We start from the raw sequence: 19,054 nt of genomic DNA on the forward strand, positions 1-19,054 counted from the left end.
ATGATGATGATGGTAAGATAGGTTAGAGATTTGAAGTGTTTGCTCTTGGCTTCTTCTGCTGCTGCTGATGGTACTGCTGCTGCTGTTGAAGGTAGTTCCGCGGCGTAGACGCGGCAAACGTAGGAACCGTCTCTCCCTTGTACCATCGAACATCGTAATCCTAAGGTTAAAAACAGTTTTGTTGGCCCGAGGGTCAAAAACTAGAATTATGATTTTTAAATTTAGTATTCGTGAATAATTTACCTTAATACGCTACTATACATAGTTTTTCATGGCGAAAAACTGGTTCTAGTCCTGTCTATATTAGCTGGAAACAAGAGTGATAACTGTAAAAGACAAACTAACATGAATTTAAATTCTAAATCATTGGGAAGTTAATTGAAATATGATAAACATACGACATAAATTATAGCAACTTATACCCGATTGTATTAGGAATCTTTCTTCAAAATGTGAAAAACATCCGTACTGACGGACACACATACTGAAGAAAGAAAAGTTTTGATTTTAACTCTCTTGATGAAAAACAACAATTTCGAGTTAAAATATAACTAAAATGAAAAGCGCTACTCGAGTATGTTTTTCCGAGTTTTATTAAATCGAAGAGAGAAAAAAAATGTACTAAATATTTATTGAATAACAACGGTACTAACAGACTGTCTATCTAAAGTAAGGTACATATAAGCTGCTAACAATAATTCTTGACTTCTAGCTGCTACAGCGGTCATCTTAGTCGTACAACCCTGAAACATACAATCAATAGTAAGCGCAGTTACTCTACAACTAGGTGATATGTAACACGAGACCAATCAAAAGAGTTTTATAAATGTTTCGTATTTGGAGCTTTGCTACGACATCCTAAATAACATAAAATCCTAACATGAAATTGCCAAAAAAAATAGTTAGGAAATTGTTTTTCCAACTTATTGTTGGCTTGCTGATACATCAAATGGGGACCAAATTAAAATTCGAGCTATATCATGTTCTTAAATGATATAGGTCTTGATGTCCATCCAACTACTAAAAGGCGGCCCTGAATTGGTTAACTGAAGCGCAATGCACAAATTTAAAGCATTGAGCAGAATTTAAAGGAGGTGTGACTTTTGACTTTACCTGTTGGTCGTATTTGTACCAGCCTAGAATGACCGCTCCTGTGACCCCAGTAATGAAAAGAAGCCTCCTGTACCACGGGGGATGGTTATGCTGTACCCGCCTCATTACCACGTCGTAGTGAGACTTGGCCTCCAACTAAATAAAAGGAAAATCATACTTTATACAAATAAAATGTTATTTTATTATTTAAAAATAGTTATGATATATTGCGTTATTCTAGCGGCTACGCCTCTAGCATTCAGGTGCTCTCTATTCGAGAGTATCATGAAAATATATCCATTTCAAGATTTAAATCTGAAAATAGGATAGTCTAAAACCATCACCGGACCTTGGTAAAGCTTACTTACAAAGCGGTTTAGTGTTTGTCCTTAAAGGGCGAATATAGGTTTGATATAATATGAGCTTATTTCAAAGGTGCCATTATATAGATTATAAATAACTTAAGGATATTGACATATCTAATTGTATAAGTCTGTTTATAGCTTAAAACCTTTCTAACTCAAGATAATATTATGTAATAAGTGTGGTTCCCTAAGAACTCAATTACCCTAGCATCACACAAGGCTTCGTAGCAAGGTTGAATTAAAAAGCTTTCGTAAAGGATAGTCGTAATAACGTGGAAACCAATTAATCAGGGGTAAATATACCCATCTTCTACCTTAATACAAATTATATAAAGTAAAATATTTAAAAGTTTAAAAAAAACATCAAATAATGTAAAAAGTAAAAAAAAAATTTTTAAAATTTTCTTGGAGGAAGAATGATTTCAAATCCCTGTTTTTTTAAGGTTCGTGTGTGTGTGTGTTAAAATTGCGTACATCAGGGTTTTTATATTTTCCAGAATTAACCAATGATCTTTGTACAGAAAATAAACTTTAAGACGTATTATTTACCCTAGTCAAAACTTTTACGCAAATTATTTCTACGCTTTTTAAAATTGAATTAAAGAGTATATAATCTAAAATAATAAACATTTAAATTATCATTTAAGATGCGTGCCATTGTAATAGTCAATCAAACTTAAGCAAAATAGTCAAAAAAAAGTCTTGTAAAGGGCTAAAATAAACCGTTTGTCGTCAATCTCATTTATCATATGTTCAATTGAAACAGAAAATTGCAAAATCTGCTTAAGGATTTTTTTGAACTTTTAAATTTGGCATAGATATTCTAAAAGTATGAAATGGCACCTTTCATATAAGCTCATATCATATCGAACCTATATTCGCCCTTTAAAGTTCTCGCTAAAAACTAAACCGATTATGTTCTATATTTAAGGGAGCTTCACAGAGTTTCTGAGATGGTTTTAGGCTAATCTATTTTCAAATTAAAGTCTTAAGATAGCTTTAGGATATTGCAGCCGCAAGTAAGATATAAGGTTTTTTTTAATGCAACCATCTCGTAATCAATGATTAAATAGCACTTAGAATTCGAATTTCGATCTATTTTGCACGAATAATCCTTTTAAATGATTAAATGGCACTCGAAATTCGATTTTCGATCTGAAATTTTTCATGAGTAATCCTAGGTAGGTCTATTTTCCCTAAATCGAACAAAAAGTTGGAAAAGTAACGGCTGGCGGCTTTGCCATTTTTTGGCTAAGAGCAAATTAGTCACGAAACCTATCTCCACATAATACTTTTTGTCGCTCAAAAACCTTATCAAACGGTTCTAGCCGGTAGCTGTTGGTACTAGAAATTTTTAAAAATGGTTATTGCTATCATTTTACATGAATTAAACCAAAAATATGTTTTAAAAAGTTGATTCCTACGTTATTAATGATGAATTTGCCCTGAAAAAAAAAAATTCAGATCGAAAATAGAATACCAAGTGCCATTTAATCATTGATAACGAGATGGTTGCATTATAAAATGAATATTTCAAGCATTTTATAAGTGTTAACTTACCTTGTCAAGATAATTTTTGAGGTATTTAGTTTCATCATAAAGATTCTTAATGTGCTTCAAGCTATCAGCTGTCTGTTTATGAAGTCCAGATAGAACTACGGTGTCCTGTCCAACTTCTGCAAATCTAAAATAGGTAATTTTGATGGAATGGGTATTCCAAATATTCTGTCAATGTTTGATCAAATGAAAAACTTGAAATTTCTCTCTTTCCTTCGAGGAATTGTTTTACTAGTATTACAAAAATCAGAAGAAAAGGATAATTATATCATACAAAAATTTTATTGTTAAAATAGCTAAAAATCAGCATGTATAAAAATGGACGTTCGGACTTTCTGGTTACAATTTTAGAGTTGCTATGCTTCCCAAGTCGTATCTAATTCTTATAGGAATCATCATGCAAAGTTTGAAATTGATAGGACAATTGTAACATGTCTTATTTGACGAAAAGAAATTTAGTTTACGAAGCTTAGGTAAATAAATTCTTACTTAGCTGGGTCATCAAGTTGACTTCTCAAGTATTTGAGTCCCGCCTCCATATCTCTGGTGGTTTGACCCACACGCTCCAGCATATTAACAGGGGTCATCCTAAATATAAGATATTTAAGCTCCGTTTCTGCTGGTTTGACCCACACGCTCCAACATATTAACAGGGGTCATCCTAAATATAAGATATTTAAGCTCCGTTTCTGCTGGTTTGACCCACACGCTCCAACATATTAACAGGGGTCATCCTAAATATAAGATATTTAAGCTCCGTCTCTGCTGGTTTGACCCACACGCTCCAGCATATTAACAGGGGTCATCCTAAATATAAGATATTTAAGTCCCGCCTCCATATCTATGCTAGTTTTACCCACACGCTCAAACATATTAACAGGGGTCATCCTAAATATAAGATATTTAGGTCCCGCCTCCATATCTCTGCTTGTTTGACCCACACGCTCCAGCATATTAACAGGGGTCATCCTAAACATAAGATATCTAAGCTCCGCCTCCATATCTTTGCTGGTTTGACCGACACGCTCGAGCATATTAACAGGGGTCATCCTATACATATATATACATATTTAAGCTCCACCTTCATATCTCTGCTGGTTTGACCGACACGCTCAAGCATCATATCCTATACATGAAATATTTTAACTCCGCCTCCATTTCTCTGCTTGTTTGGTCCACACGCTCCATCATTTTAACGGGGGTCATCCTAAACACATGATATTTGAGCTCCACCTCCATTTATCTGCTGGTTTGACGAACACGCTCTAGCATATTGACATCCTATTAGGGTTTGGCCGGTTATACGGGGATATCGGATATTAAAACTATCCGGTTACATGATATCCGGCTGATTTTTGACGCCGGATATCCGGTAATTTGCCAGATATCGAACGTTGGCCAGATATCCGGCCCAACCCTACATCCTATACATAAAATATAAAAACTCCGCCTCCATTTCCCTACTTGTCTGACGTCCATGCATATTTACAAGAGGTTAAAGCTGCCACGCCTGGGAAAAAACATTTAAAAATTGATTTAAGGGATAGTATAAAAAATCATCATTTGTCATGTGCTGAACAAAAAAAACAATCATAGAAATGTGGTACTTCTTAAGTAAAAGGCTAAAACTGTTTTCCTCGTTTACATATTTGTTGTCTTAATTACTGCTTGCATCATGTCATTGTAGCATATTTAAGTGTCATACACTAACGCAATATAAATATTTTATTTGCTTTCATGTTTGTTGCGTCTCTCAAAATCGATATATTATTACTTGGATGTTACACCCTATTTTCATGTACTCTGATAAAGTAATACTCGTGGCAGGCCATATTAACGATAACCCCCCATCCACCCAATTTACCCCATCCCCTCCCCTCCTACCAGATGAACGAATTAACCCATAAATAAGGTCCATAATAGCAAGCTAGATTGACATATTCACTGTCAGCATATATCAACGTATATCATATATCCATTCTATCAATTACATTAAGCTTCAGAAATGATTGGATTGGACAATAAACGATAATAGATTTGCATATAAAAGATTATATTGGGCCAGTAAAAATAATCCATCTCTGATTTTCACAATTAGTAAACAATTTTTTTAACATTTATGCAAAAATTGTTTGGGATATTTACCTAAATATTTTAAGAATTTTTTCCAGTATTTTTCAAAAGTACACTTAAAATTTTCATGCATTTATCATACTCTTACATGTCATAGACCCCAAAAAGAATTGATTATTTTTGCTTTAAAATCTTTGTAAAGAGGGGCAATTAGAGATATATTAATATTTCTTTTAAATTAACGGAGTTGGGGTTGATGTGATTTTTCTAGGGTCGATTTTTCATTGGAGGACGAAGAAATTAAAAAGTAAAGCTGTTAGGGAGATCTTTCGGTATAGACAAACAAACCCTTAATAGAATAACCTATCGGTAAGAAATTAAGTTTTTTATTCACCTTTGTTTATAAGTATCCATAGCTATGACAGATGGACTTGGACTACAGGATGATTCTCTACTGTCCAGGGTTACTCGGCTTGAGTCTCGGGATAGGTCATACCCTCCTCGTCCATAGCTCTAGATAGAAAGATGGATTGATGGATAGATAAATTGATGGGTGGGTAGATAGATGGATGGATTGAAAGATAGATGGATGGTTAGATAGCTGGATGTATCATTGTATATACTATACATAGATGGTTGTATGGATACATACATGAATGGATAGATGCAGGTATAAGGTATAACCAACAAACAAAATAAATCTAAAATAATATTTGGGGGGCAAATGGAGAGGTCGACAATTTTACGATGTGTTGCCCCCCAACGACAGCTGAAAAATGTATATGTTTCGTGATTATTTCCGAATTAATTTCGTTATTGGTAGAAGCTGGGATAAATGGATAAATAGATACATAGATATTTAGAAAAGATGGATGGATAGATAGAGGTACTAATGAGGGATAGAAAGATGGATAATAGACAGATAGATAGATAACAATACCTGAACTGGCCAAGCCAGGCCTGGATCAGGTTCTGTAGGTATACAAAGATTGGAAGGAGTTGAACTACTTGCTCGAGATGATCTAGCTTGCGATCTTCGACCTTAAATTGATTTAATTAATAATTTAATAAAATTGGTAGCTTTACAAAGTGTCTCAAAAAATCAGCCGTGTGACGTCTAAACCCATATCTTTTTTAGAGGTTTACTTTCCCACTTCTTCTCTCATCCCTCATTTTATGACGTCTCACGGCTTCATCATAAAATTGTAATCTGCAATGAAGTCTAATTACTCCTTCTCAGGTTACGCAATCTTTCGTGTTTTTTTAGTTCAGCTTTTTCTTTTGTAGAAATTTTGTTTTTATTTATACTTTTTAAATGTAGACTTTGTTGTTTATACAGAAAAGCTTTCAGAATTTTTACGCTTAATGACTAAACTATAGTTTTCTGAGGGAGAGATATACTAATTTTTATAATTAAAAATTTATAGTAAAAAAGATCTCGGGAACAGCTGAAACCATAGGGCTCTACTTAAATATAGATACTGTTCCTGTGGTGGTTTTATGCTATTTTTTGTGCATTTATATTTCAGAAATTATTCTTTAGATAACATATCCCCGTCCTACGGAACTAAAGATACATAAATGAATGAAGGTCAAAGAATAATATCTTAGTTCTGTTTAGACAAATTTACAACAAGGATGGCAGCATGACAAAGAAGCGAAAATATTATTATTGATAAAAATACTCTGGGAGGGAGAGGACATTGGACTGTACATTGTACAGGTACTCAAAGTTATTTGTCAAGTTCTATCGGCTATTTTATATCTACAAAAAGGGTGATTTTTTAAAACATAATTGAGGGTGTACATCAATTTAACGTCCATTGTCGTTTCTTTAAAGATTCCTAAAACTACCTGATAGAGAACTTGAAGATGTTGACCGCTGTACTTGAACCTTAAAAAAATATTTTAAAAAGTAAAAAATGGAGGGAAAATAGCTAGAATAAAAGTAGCAAAAATATTATACATATAGTTTTATGTGGCTTGACCAATTTCTTTCATCTTTAAGTGCAGACAAATCCTGCATTAAAAAAAATTTGAACGGTTAATAGTTATTTCTTTCATCGTATTATAAACCGCTTTCCTTCGGCACCTCCGGGCTGTAAAAACTGGTTTTAATCTCAAAATTGTACATTTTTATATTCGTAGAAAGCTGGATATAATACGGTGCTACACATAGTTTTTTTCGTATGAATGAGAACCGGTTCCTATCCACCGGATTAAAATAAATACGAGAAAATAAATTAAATTAAAATTGTAAATAAACAAGACATGTAGAGACATTTATTAGACAGCTTGAAAGTTGAAAATGCCATGACATACAAACAGACAGACAAATTATAAACACATTTTTGATGACATAATCTACAAAAATGAATATAAATGAAGGAAAATTGCTGCCTTTGCAATATTAGATTTTTCTCGTATTCATTCTAATCCGGTGGATAGCAAGCGGTTCCCATCCATACGAAAAAACTATGTCTAGCATCGTATTATATCCAGCTTTCTACGAATATAAAAATGTACAATCATAAGATTAAAACCAGTCTTTTTTAGCCGGTGCCTTCGGCACCTCGGGGCTAAAAAACTAGTTTTAATCTTATAATTGTACATTCTATATCCGCGGAAAGCCGTTTATAATACGATGCGAGAAATAACTATTATCAAATCAGGATTGCCACTTTCATTTTTAGATTTTGCATAGATTGCTAAAAATATGAAGTTTTCATCAAATTAATTGTTTTAATGTTAAGGTATTTATTGAATTATAATTTCGTTGTTTCTAACTAGTTATTTTCATTTTCCCCATTGTCTTATCCCTAAGATTTCTGCACTAAACACGTATAATTTGACACTCCTAAAGTAAATTAAAATTATTTTTTGGAAATGTAAAAAATTAATGAATTTGTACGTTTGTCTTTTTAACAGCAATGCTTCTCTTTAGATAAAGGTATAGCGTAATTATTACATGAGTTTCAGCAAAGGATGCCAGCAAACCTGGCAAGGTCTTTCAGGTTACTCTTAATATAATCATCTCTAATTTTATTATTTTTTCCTTTTTATATTTATATTAGATAAAATTTAAAAAAATCTTCGAGCATAAAATATAATATAATTTTTTTCTCAAAAAATCTTCGAATTTAAGTTCGAAAAATCTGTGAATTTTAAGTTGAGCTTTAAGAATGTTGCCCGACAGACCTGCTCCAGATTTTACTCTGAAATCCTTTTTCAACGGAGGCGCGGTGGAAGATTTTACTCTTTCTTCCGTCAAAGGAAACTGGATTCTGCTACTGTTCTACCCAGTTGACTTTGGTTATGTGACTCCCACAGAATTCTACGAAATTAACAAGTTGATGCCAAAGTTTAAAGAAGCTAACTGCAGCATCATAGCTATCTCTACTGAAACTATTGACAGCCAACGAAGTTGGTGGTCCGCTCCGCGTACAGAAGCTGGACTGGAGAGCATCGACAACCTGAGATTCTGTTCTGACCGCCAGGGTCAAGTAGCCGCTTCTTATGGGGTTTATAAAGCTAATGAAAATGTGGCTTTCAGAGCAACTTTCCTGCTGGACCCTGATATGAATGTTGTTTCCATTGAGAAGTGTGACATCCCTGTGGGGCTTAATATTGGAGAACAGCTTAGACAGGTTCAGGCTGCTCTTGAGATGGAAAAGAATCCAGGAGCCGGAATTCCGGCAGATTGGCATCCAGGAGATGAAATAAACCCGGATCCATTTATTCCAGAACCAAACAGAGTTATCAGCGACCAATCAGAAGACTTGAAACATACATTTGACCATAGAATTGACCAATCACAAGCTAGTAGTTACTCAACAAGATCAATGAACCAGTCAAAATCTATGAGTGGATCAATGGGCCAATCACAAGCTAGTAATTATAGTAAAAGTCTAAAGAGAACTATTTCGTCTTAAATTTAACTTTTGCTGTTTAAATTTTGATGTATTAACTATAATTTCAATTGGAATAAAATTATAAATGAAAAAAAAATGGTTTTTGTGCCTTATTCAAATATATTTTTACCTTTTTAAACAATTTAAATTTTAAATGCATTCTCGCTATTTGCTTGGCCCTAAGGACCTTTGAAACAACGGTCTCTAAAAATCTCACTATGCAGCAATTGAATATCTATCTTTCAAAGTAGTTGGATGTAATTATGTATGTCTATATAAAATATTGCGTCTCTAGAACATTTTTCAACGCCCTCTAGGGGGCCCTTTGAAAGCAAGGTGGGGGACAGGAACCCTAAACAATTAATTGAAGTTTTTAACCAAAATAATAAAAATAATTTTTTAAGAGGCGATTCATCTTCTGATGGTGGTGGTAACCTTACCCAAAATAGCTTCTCAGACCTATGAGAAACTACATTGAAAAGCAGAACCATCGGTTTAGCGATTACAGAGATTTTAAAGTACACACAGAAACACTCAAAGCCAGACAAAGATCCTATTACTTTTATATTATTCTTTTACTTTTAGGATTATTCGATTTTTTAATGAGGAATAGTTTTAAAAATTTTGCCAATGAAAAATATGGACCTTGTTTTTAAGATGCATATAATTTTTCTTAGCATTTAATCTTTCTCAGCTTTATTTAGTCTACGTTTGGTTCCCAGATTTATTTGTCTTAACAATCACAGTTTAATATCAGCTTGTATTTGGCTATTACTCTGCTGTTACCTAAGAATTTCTGGACCTTGGACCTCGTAATCTGATGTGAATCCACCTGTGACATTTACACGCACACACAATTTTTTATTTCTTTCAAAATATCTCTTTTTAGAGGTCTCATATAAAACCTCAGTAAATTGCAAATATTTTGATTTTACATTTTATAAAAGTAAGAGGAAGTCTGTCTGTCTGTGTACCTTGCTAACCACTGAACTGATATGGTTCTTCTTAGCCGTGAATCTTCTTGTAAGTCAAGGGAAGGATACAACCACAATCCCAAGAGGAACTGCCCCTAGAATAAAATGACCCCCTCCCCCCATCAAAAATAGTTTTAGCCTTTTTCTTAATAAAAATTAAAAATCGGTGGTTATCTCCTCACTTCAAATGCCCCAGGAGGCCCTTTAGATGCGAGTATACATTAAACATATAAAGTACTTCATACTTGCTTGCTTTTAAGTATTCTTTTTTCTTGTCTTATACCTGTTTAGATATCTAAATAAATCGAAATTGAACTGAACCCATCCAAAGTGCAAAATTTAAACAAATAAATGTTTACAAAAAAAGTTAAATAATGAATCAGGAAGCCAACACATACCTTTACGCTTTTTAATAATGGAAAAAGACAGAAAATAACAAATTATTTCTTAATTAACATGTTTTACATTTCGTTAGGAATTTATTAAGAGAATATTGACTTCCTTAAATCTATATAATCTCTATAACAGCTGCCCTGCCCATAGCCTCTAAAGGAGGGGTGGGGTTAATGATAAGGCAAAATACCTACAACCAAATCAAGACATTTATAAAACTCACTGTAGAGTACAATCTATTCGAATTAGCATTTCAGACATAAAACCTTACTACTTTATATTATAGGATATACTCATATCAATAGTTTGCAAGCATAGCAACTTAAACTTATTCATACCTGTAAATATGATTCTGTAGGTTCATTATCCTCCAGAAAGGCTGGAGGCTGGTTCCTGCGGGTACTTCCTTTCCTGGACAAACTTGGAGATGTGGGCTCACTGATGACTCTTAATACCTGTAAAAATATATTTCATGGTGCTTGATTATCTTTAATACAAGGTATGTGTGGTTGTCTGTTTTGATGAATCTAAATATCTCACTGACATCTAAAATGATTGGCCAGTGCTTTACAGGGAATATCTCTACTAGCCATACCAAGATTTTACAAAGTTTTTGGTTATTTTAGGGGGGGGGGGTAATAAACTTTGATCTTTCCATATTTTTTCTCTAGGGGCACCCCCTCCCCATCATCTCTTACTGCGAAGTCCTAAGTGCGAACTACTAGCAAAGAAATAAAACAAGATAGTCATTTAAACAAAATACTTCATACTTAAAATAATTTCCATGCACAAAAATCTTTGTCTGTTAACGAAGAAAAACTATTACCAGAGTAGCAGAAACCGGTTCTGGCTCATAATCTTCATCACTCTCTTCACTGGACTCCGACACCTCCTGGATGGTCACGTGACCGTTTGTGCCGCCATTTTGATGCCCAGTTCCCGCCATTTTTCCATTTGTTATTATTTGTGGAGGAACTTGTCCTATTTCAAACATGATTCCTATGTTCAGTCTTATACTCTCTTTTACAGGAAAGTTTAATTTTAGTCATGGTCATTCTTTAGGCTATTTTTAAACCCTCTATAAACAGACAGAAAAACAATTTCAGTACAAAAATGAGAGGGTCAAAGTGATTTATGATTACCTTAAACCAGTGCAGTGGCGTGCACAGCGATTCATCAGGGGGTTTGAAACCATTAGGGGACAAATAAAGCGGGAAGGATGCTGTTAACACACCCTTACCACGACCTGTTTAAACCCATAGGGTAAAAAAGTTATAGGTAATATTTATGGAAAAAGATAAGAATCATTTCCTTGTCCATTATGACTAGCTTGCATTTCTTGTTCTTCTGTTAATCTCATTTTATATCTAATAAAATCTGAAAGAATTTTTATTGGCATTTTTATTGGCATTTTAATACAAAACATGTGTTGATTATAAATAAGAATAAATATAACTTTTTAAGTTATTAAATATTAATCAACAACAATATATGTTTTTTCAAATTTTATCAATTATTTTTATGTTTATTTCACAGCAATATATAGGTTCTTTTGTAAATCAGTATAGCGTCCCTAATAACCAACATCAATAAAAGAGAAGCTATAAAATTAGAAGGAAGGAAAAATGAATAATAAACATTGTAAAGTGTCAGAATTTAAGTAGGACTTTAATTTGTAAGTCTAAAAAAAAATTTACAAAAATTTGTTTCAATACAGGATACAGAAAAAGGACATACTTTTATAATTTGATTAAAGAGATTCCTCGCTTGAATATTGTACCTTGTTGTCCTAGGAATCATTATTAAAAAAAGCAGTTGAATATTATAATTATATCATAATAAAAGTTGTTGTAGAGTTGCTATTCTAACTGTTCTATGAATCACCGTGCACAGTTTGAAATTATAACATGTCTAAATTAATGAAAATAGCTAACCGTTACGGACTGACCCTAATTATAGAAATGCTTTGAAAAATAAACTACTAAATAAGTTTTAATGAAAAGATGTTGCACTAAACGAATCTAAGGTAAAATTCCAGAGCTAAATGCTGAAAAAATGTTTCTGCCGTAAAAATTGACAGAGACGCATTTTTAAAATCTGGAAAGTCAGTCACAGCAATTTAGACTGGGCCTAAAGTCAAATTTTAAAGTACTATATCAACAGAAAATTTTACAGCAAATGTGTATTTTATACTGTGAATTAAAACTCTTTAGAAACTTAAAACTTTAAGGTAATGACGCAAACTGTGATATTAACATTTAGTGTTCGTTCAGTGCAACTAATATAAAGCTTATCAAATTAATTTAAAAAGATGTTCAACACAATATGACAACATCCATAAAAGTGAAGCACTGAAACGGCAGGACAAACGGACATTAACACTTGTATAGTGAAAAACTGAATAATCAGAATATAAATGTATAAGAGTCGAAGCAAAATTGTAAGTATATTTGTTGAAAAACTGCTTGATACAGAATAATGTTTATGGATATACTGACATTTTTAGAACTTGATTATAGAGTTGCTTCGCTTATAATATTGTAATTTGTTGTCCCAGGAAGCAGTATAACAAAAATCAGATCAAAACAACTTTAAAATTGACGTACGGACATTCTGGTAATGATTATAGAGTTGCTACGCTTTCTAAATCGTACCTAACTACTACAGGAATCAACATGGAAAGTTTGAAATCGATAGGACAATTCTAACATGCCTAAATTAACAGAAAAAATATATCCGCTCCTAACTGACGTACGGACGGATGGACCGAACCTAATTATAGAAAAGCTTGGTAAGAAAAAATACACTAAGATTGTGGATAAATATTTTAGAGAAAATTTTATTGTTTTCAATTGTCTATTACAGGCCATTTTTCTAAAAGTAACATATTCCTTAATATATGTCACTAATTAAATTCATTCATGTTTTGATTGAAAATTTAAAAGTCATTATAGCAGTTTAAACTTCTAATTCATTTACTTTTTGCGCTTCTTAAACAGAAATTCCATTGTACAGTGTGTTTTTTTTATGAGAACTTTTTTGAAAGCAATTTTACCCCACTTATAGTTTTCAAAATTTAATGATTAATGGCTTATTTTCTTCGTTTTTTAAGAGAAATAATGAAACAACAAAAAAATTACAGTTTTTGTTGAAAAAGTACAGTAAAGTTGAAAATTAAAACTTAGGTGTCAACATATAAAAATGGTTTTAGCGCATTTTTCTTAAAAAAATGGATTTTCTGTAGTCGACTTTGGGGGGCCAGTACTCCCTCCCTGGTTGAGATATGACCTTCAAACTTTGATATGTTCTAGTACATGTCCCTAATAGTATCTGTATACATTTTTAGCTCTATATCTTAACTTTGAAGTGTTTAGCAGCCATTCTTGCAAAAGGTTGATTATTTGAGCATAAGAAAAATGCGCTAAAACCATTTTTAGATGTTGACACCTAAGTTTTTAATTTTCAACTTTACTGTACTTTTTCAACAAAAATTATATTTTTTTTGTTGTTTCATAATTTCCCTTAAAAAACGAAGAAAATAAGCCATTAATCATTAAATTCTGATAACTATAAGTGGGGTAAAATTGCTTTCAAAAAAGTTCTCATAAAAAAAAACACACTGTATTTTGAAAAATAAGGTTGTTTTACAAAGCAAATTATAACTCTTTATTTCACCAAAACAAAATTAATATTATGTTATGGTTTTATTTCACTATAAATGGTCTTATTTATTTGTTTATAATATTAGTCTTTGCAAAGAGCATACTAAAAGTTAAAGTAGAAGGATGTCTGTCCGTCCATCTGTAAGTAACAATATCAACCTTTCTACCGCTCAAATTGTAAATTTCAAGGATCTATTCAACTGGTCCACTAATAGTTTACTTACTTTAAAATAATATCTGAACGTTTATTTTTTTTTTGGCTAAAGTAGAAATTTTTAATGCATTGCATGAGCTACGCATTTTTGAATAATTTTTGTAAATACTAAAAGTTAATTGAACTTCCTGTACTTTTAACTCACCAGGATTCACAGTTCCTTCTAGAATAGCATTCATAAATAAACATATTTAATGAGTTCCTGCGTTTTTTTTACAATATGCAACTAGATATCGAGAAAGAATACTTTTTCAGCAGTAATTAAGTAGAAAATATAAAAATCCTTATTTAATCATATTCATGACAGGAACATGATTTTTTGTCTGCAGCCTATGATTTAAATCTGATTGAGTTTTCCTTTTAAGGAAAATTTTCCATAGATCTCAGGCTGGTTTTAGAACATTTTACTTTTATATTTAAGTTCTTGGATTTTGATATTAATTACCCACTTCTGACACCTTTAAATAAGAGCCTCTAGATGCTGGGGGCGCACCCGCTTGTCAATTGATAATAATCAATCTAATTTATAATTACTTTCTATGACAAACAGATGGACGGCCACTACATAGTATTAAAATCAAAACGCAATAGGAAAAAAACGTTGAAAATGAAATATTGCATTAATCATTTCCTGTCAAAACAGTCAATGGCCGATATTTTCAGAGGTCAAAGAAAATTTAGCACCCAATTAGATCCATATTTTTGATAAGTTAAATATCTTATTGCAACTACACTATTTTATGTCTTGAATTGCGGTGAACTCTGTGTATTATGGTTCTTTCACACAAAGTGCTTGTTAAGCACTGATACCACGCTAGTAATTTAAATAAAAAGGGGGGAGGGATGTTATTTATTTTCTAATTCCTATTCCCTAGGGGGGCCTTAAGTAATAAACAAATAAACTAAAACTAACCCTTACCACATTATATAATTTTTTTCAACAAATAAAGGGGGGGGGGATGTCATTGCTCAACAAGGTACTTTATGTGAGGGTGCGCTATTAATACATTGGCTGAATAAAAAAGGTCAAATTATTCAAATGTCAAACTCATTTATGAATGTCCTCTTGGGCGACAAAAGGCCCCTTTTTGACACTCAAAGGCATTTGTTAATGGATGATCAAAAATAAATTTCCCTTTTCATCCCCCAAAAACCTCCCAAATTACAATGCACGCCACTGCTCAGCATTTTTATACAAAACTGAAAACTTGTGTTCGAGAACAAAATATTAGCTACTTCTTTGGATAAACATGAACATGAACTTGATAAATGACAGTAGAAACATAACGTCAAAGTATGAAAGCAAATAAGTAAAACGCAATGCTTAGCGTATGTCATATGTACAAGTTACATGTTTTTACCTGCATTTTTTAGAGGGCAGGTAAAGAATGTTTCAGGTAATGTATTAAAGGATAAGTAAACAGACTAAAAATCAACTAAAAACAACAAACTAAAGAAACATGATATGATTGTAGAGAAGGATCTCGATAACGGCTAGACCGATCGTTCTATAATTCAAGCAGAAGTTAATTTTTGGTTAAATCTATTCAAAGAGGAGTATATTTTTATTCAGAATTTAAACAAGGATGACAACATTCATAAAAGCGAAGCTCTGAAACGATATGACAGACAAACATTAACTTTTGTTGAGTGTCAGAACTGAATATACAAAATATGAAAATAAAAGGTTTGACAAAATTATACGTAAATTTGTTGCAAACTTCTAATACAGAATTCTGTTTCAGGACATACTGACATTTTTAATACTTGATTATAGAGATGCTTCGCTCATAATATTGTACCTTATTGTAATAGGAATCAGTAATCAAAAAAATCAGATCGATCGGATGATTTTATCACATAAAAAGTTGTTATTAAAAAAGTACAAAAATCAACATGTTTAAAATGGACGTACGGACATTCTGGTAACGATTATAGAGTTGGTACGCTTTCTAAGTCGTACCTAACTACTACAGGAATCACCAAGCAAAGTTTGAAATCGATAGGACAATTTTAACATGCCTAAATTAACGAATAAAAGCTAACTATCTCGGACGGACGTACGGACGGACGGACGGACGGACCGACCCTAATTATAGAAAAGCTTCGCTTTTAAAAATACAATATTGCATTATAGTTTAATAAAGAAAATTTTAAAAAATTTAGGGGGGGGCGGATTTTTTCCAGGGGTGATTTCTTTTGGGAGCTTGAGGTACCCTCACACCCCAAAAAAATACAACCCTTCCTAAGACCTAAAAGAAGCTTTACTGTAAAGGAAAACCATATTGGTGCAAGTAGATTCATATACATCTTGTTACTTTTACATAAGGATATTTAAACAATATTTTCATAGTAACTGACGTTCCTATATTTGTGACAAGGCCACAAACGTCAAAATAAGACTCTTTTAAGTATAATGTACTAAACATTATTTCCTTTTCATAGGTTTGGGGTCGTTCACGTGTCTTCAATGTATGACGAATTGTGAGGTTATAGGTTCAAATCTCAGCCCTAACCTCGTTGAATATATAGATTTTAAAAATTATTCAAACTCCTACTATAAAAGGCGTATGACTAAGAATTAGAAGAATTTCTATATAAACAGGTGCAACTCATTAATATGCACAGTTGGGACTTCCTGACAAAGATATTACAGTCAAAGAGTTGGTTGTCTGTTACATTTTAAAATCCTTGATAGATGATTCAATCTTTTTTTTCATAGCCACCGCTTTTAACTGAAAATAAAGATTTATACTAAAAATACATGTCACTATGAATAGGAGGTTTTTCAGAGACATTAACCTGAGAATGACTGAACAAAAATGCCTGAAGCTAGTGCTTCAGTGTAACGAGCGGTCAGAGTAAGGAAACGCGTATTTTCTAAACACACACGGCCCGGTGTTCTCATCATTTAGATTTTTTTTTTTTTGAAACAGCAAATATTTTGTAGCATTGGTGTGCGGTAGGGGGGTATAGGGGTGTGTTTTCTCACCTTTTAATTTTATAATTGAGAAGGCTTGCCTTCACTCCTTTTCATCCCCTAAGGCACGCCATTGTTATGGCAATAGTTTTACTTTCTTAACCGTTTACAGGGGGGGTGGGGCGAATATACCTTTTTAACTATAATATTATGTAATGAAGCATGTATTAAACAAAAGTCATGCTAAAATTATCTTTGATCATTTTTTAAATAAACATATCCTCAGAACGAGTCTGAATGGCGCAGTGTTTTATCAAAACACAAAATATTCAATCCTTGAAATAATGTAATAAAAAATAAAAATTTTGATCTATTAGGAATGCTAAAAATAATATAAATTGCTGCTATGTGATCAAAACAAGAATATTTTATTCATTAAATTTTGTATGGAGTTTTTGTAACAAAGATTACTTTTTTGTAAGTTTGTATGAATACCGACATGCGCAAGTAACTTGCTGACACTGTGAATATTATTCCACTTTTTTTATCTATTTCCTCGCAATGACAGGGTCATGAGTTCTGAAGGAAAAATAATTTTTAGCAGAGCTGGATCTTTAAATCATTTCAATGGTGCGCCAAATCGGGGTGAGCCAACTTTCCACCAATGAGAGAACAGCATTTTACGAAATGCCGCGCTGTGATTGGCTGAAATTCGGCGCACCCCGATTTGGCGCACCATAGAAATGATTTAAAGATCTAGCTCAGGAATATTTTTACCAGTTCAATTACTCTTTAAGAAGTTATTTGCATCTTTCCTTCCTACAAATCGCTTGTTAAAAACACAAGCAAAAGAAAGGCCATATTTAGTGATTTATTGAATGACAATTAGATCTATAATTATCTATATTACACTCTTATTCTTAATAAATCTTTTTCCTACAATTATCTTTATTAATGTTATTGTATTTCTATTTATTAACTATTAAAACCTAAGAATTTTTTTTCATTCAGATTAACATTTTTTCCCAGAGAATATTTCCCTACCTATTCCTTCATATATCTGCGCATTACAAGGTCATTTCTTTTTGATCGCGAGTGTTTATTTGTTACTGCAAAAATTATATTCTTAGTTGTCTGTCTTTCTGTTGGTCTGACATTTATGTGCTAAGACACTTCCTATTCAAATTTTATTTTCCATAGTTATGTTTATTTAGAGTTGCATTGATAGAACATTGGAGATAGATAAATTTTCCTCCTCCCCCCTTTAAAATCTTTCATATAAATTAGGATGTAAATTATTTTATATACAATAACAGATTTATAGTATAGATGTATATACAGACAACTACCTCCACTCCATTTTCAAAGGCCTCTTTCGTCTACTTCTAGATTATATTCTGCTACTTGGCTGTGTTAATATAAGCGACACCATTGGTTGATTTTCAATGACCCAATAGAAAGGTTGCACAGGGCGGTTACGATGGGGAGATACAGTTATTTAACCCTTTCTCTTTCTAGTGTTTTACTCTAACTATACAATTGCCACATGCCTATGTTCAAAATGGAATCGAAGAATAGTTATTTCTCGCATCGGCACCTCGGGGCTAAAAAAAACTAGTTTTAATCTTATAATTGTACATTTTTATATTCGTAGAAAGCTGGATATAATACGATGCTAGACATAGTTTTTTCGTATGGATGAGAACCGATTCCTATCCACCGGATTCGAATGAATACGATAAAAGATTTTATTATTGTAATGCAGATACTAATTTTATTTCGTTTTCATGCTATGTTATACTGGATGGATTACGCTAAATGTCGCAATATGAGCTTAAGCAGAACTAAAATAACCTTGTTTTAAAAATTTAAAAATTAACAAAAACTCAATGT

At 32.5% G+C, this 19,054-nt stretch overlaps 1 protein-coding gene across 1 annotated transcript; it reads right to left on the bottom strand.

The window, feature by feature from the left end:
• Positions 1–615: 615 nt before the first annotated feature.
• LOC145313142 (uncharacterized) lies at positions 616–11,738 on the bottom strand. The gene is made up of 10 exons (XM_080152418.1): positions 11,675–11,738; positions 11,192–11,344; positions 10,704–10,820; positions 6,942–6,981; positions 6,028–6,128; positions 5,482–5,600; positions 3,504–3,602; positions 3,018–3,141; positions 1,114–1,248; positions 616–743 (listed from the first exon to the last, which is right to left on the bottom strand). Exons 1-10 carry the CDS (start codon positions 11,723–11,725, stop codon positions 630–632), a joined length of 1,053 nt encoding a protein of 350 aa, XP_080008544.1. The 5' UTR covers positions 11,726–11,738; the 3' UTR covers positions 616–629.
• Positions 11,739–19,054: the final 7,316 nt, after the last annotated feature.

Source organism: Acartia tonsa, chromosome 3 (assembly GCF_053477335.1).
Source record: "Acartia tonsa isolate MP-2025a chromosome 3, ASM5347733v1, whole genome shotgun sequence".
Taxonomy (NCBI): domain Eukaryota; kingdom Metazoa; phylum Arthropoda; class Copepoda; order Calanoida; family Acartiidae; genus Acartia; species Acartia tonsa.

Bases quoted from the DNA above. Each gene is read 5' to 3' on its own strand.
- LOC145313142 (XM_080152418.1), bottom strand. From the start codon at position 11,725: ATGAGATTAACAGAAGAACAAGAAATGCAAGCTAGTCATAATGGACAA. The intron at 11,345-11,674 runs AATGATTCTTAT...TTTGAAATAGGA, and splicing joins CTAGTCATAATGGACAAGGA to CAAGTTCCTCCACAAATAAT. The intron at 6,982-10,703 runs GTATGAATAAGT...TATTTTTTTAAG, and splicing joins CTACAGAATCATATTTACAG to GTTCAAGTACAGCGGTCAAC.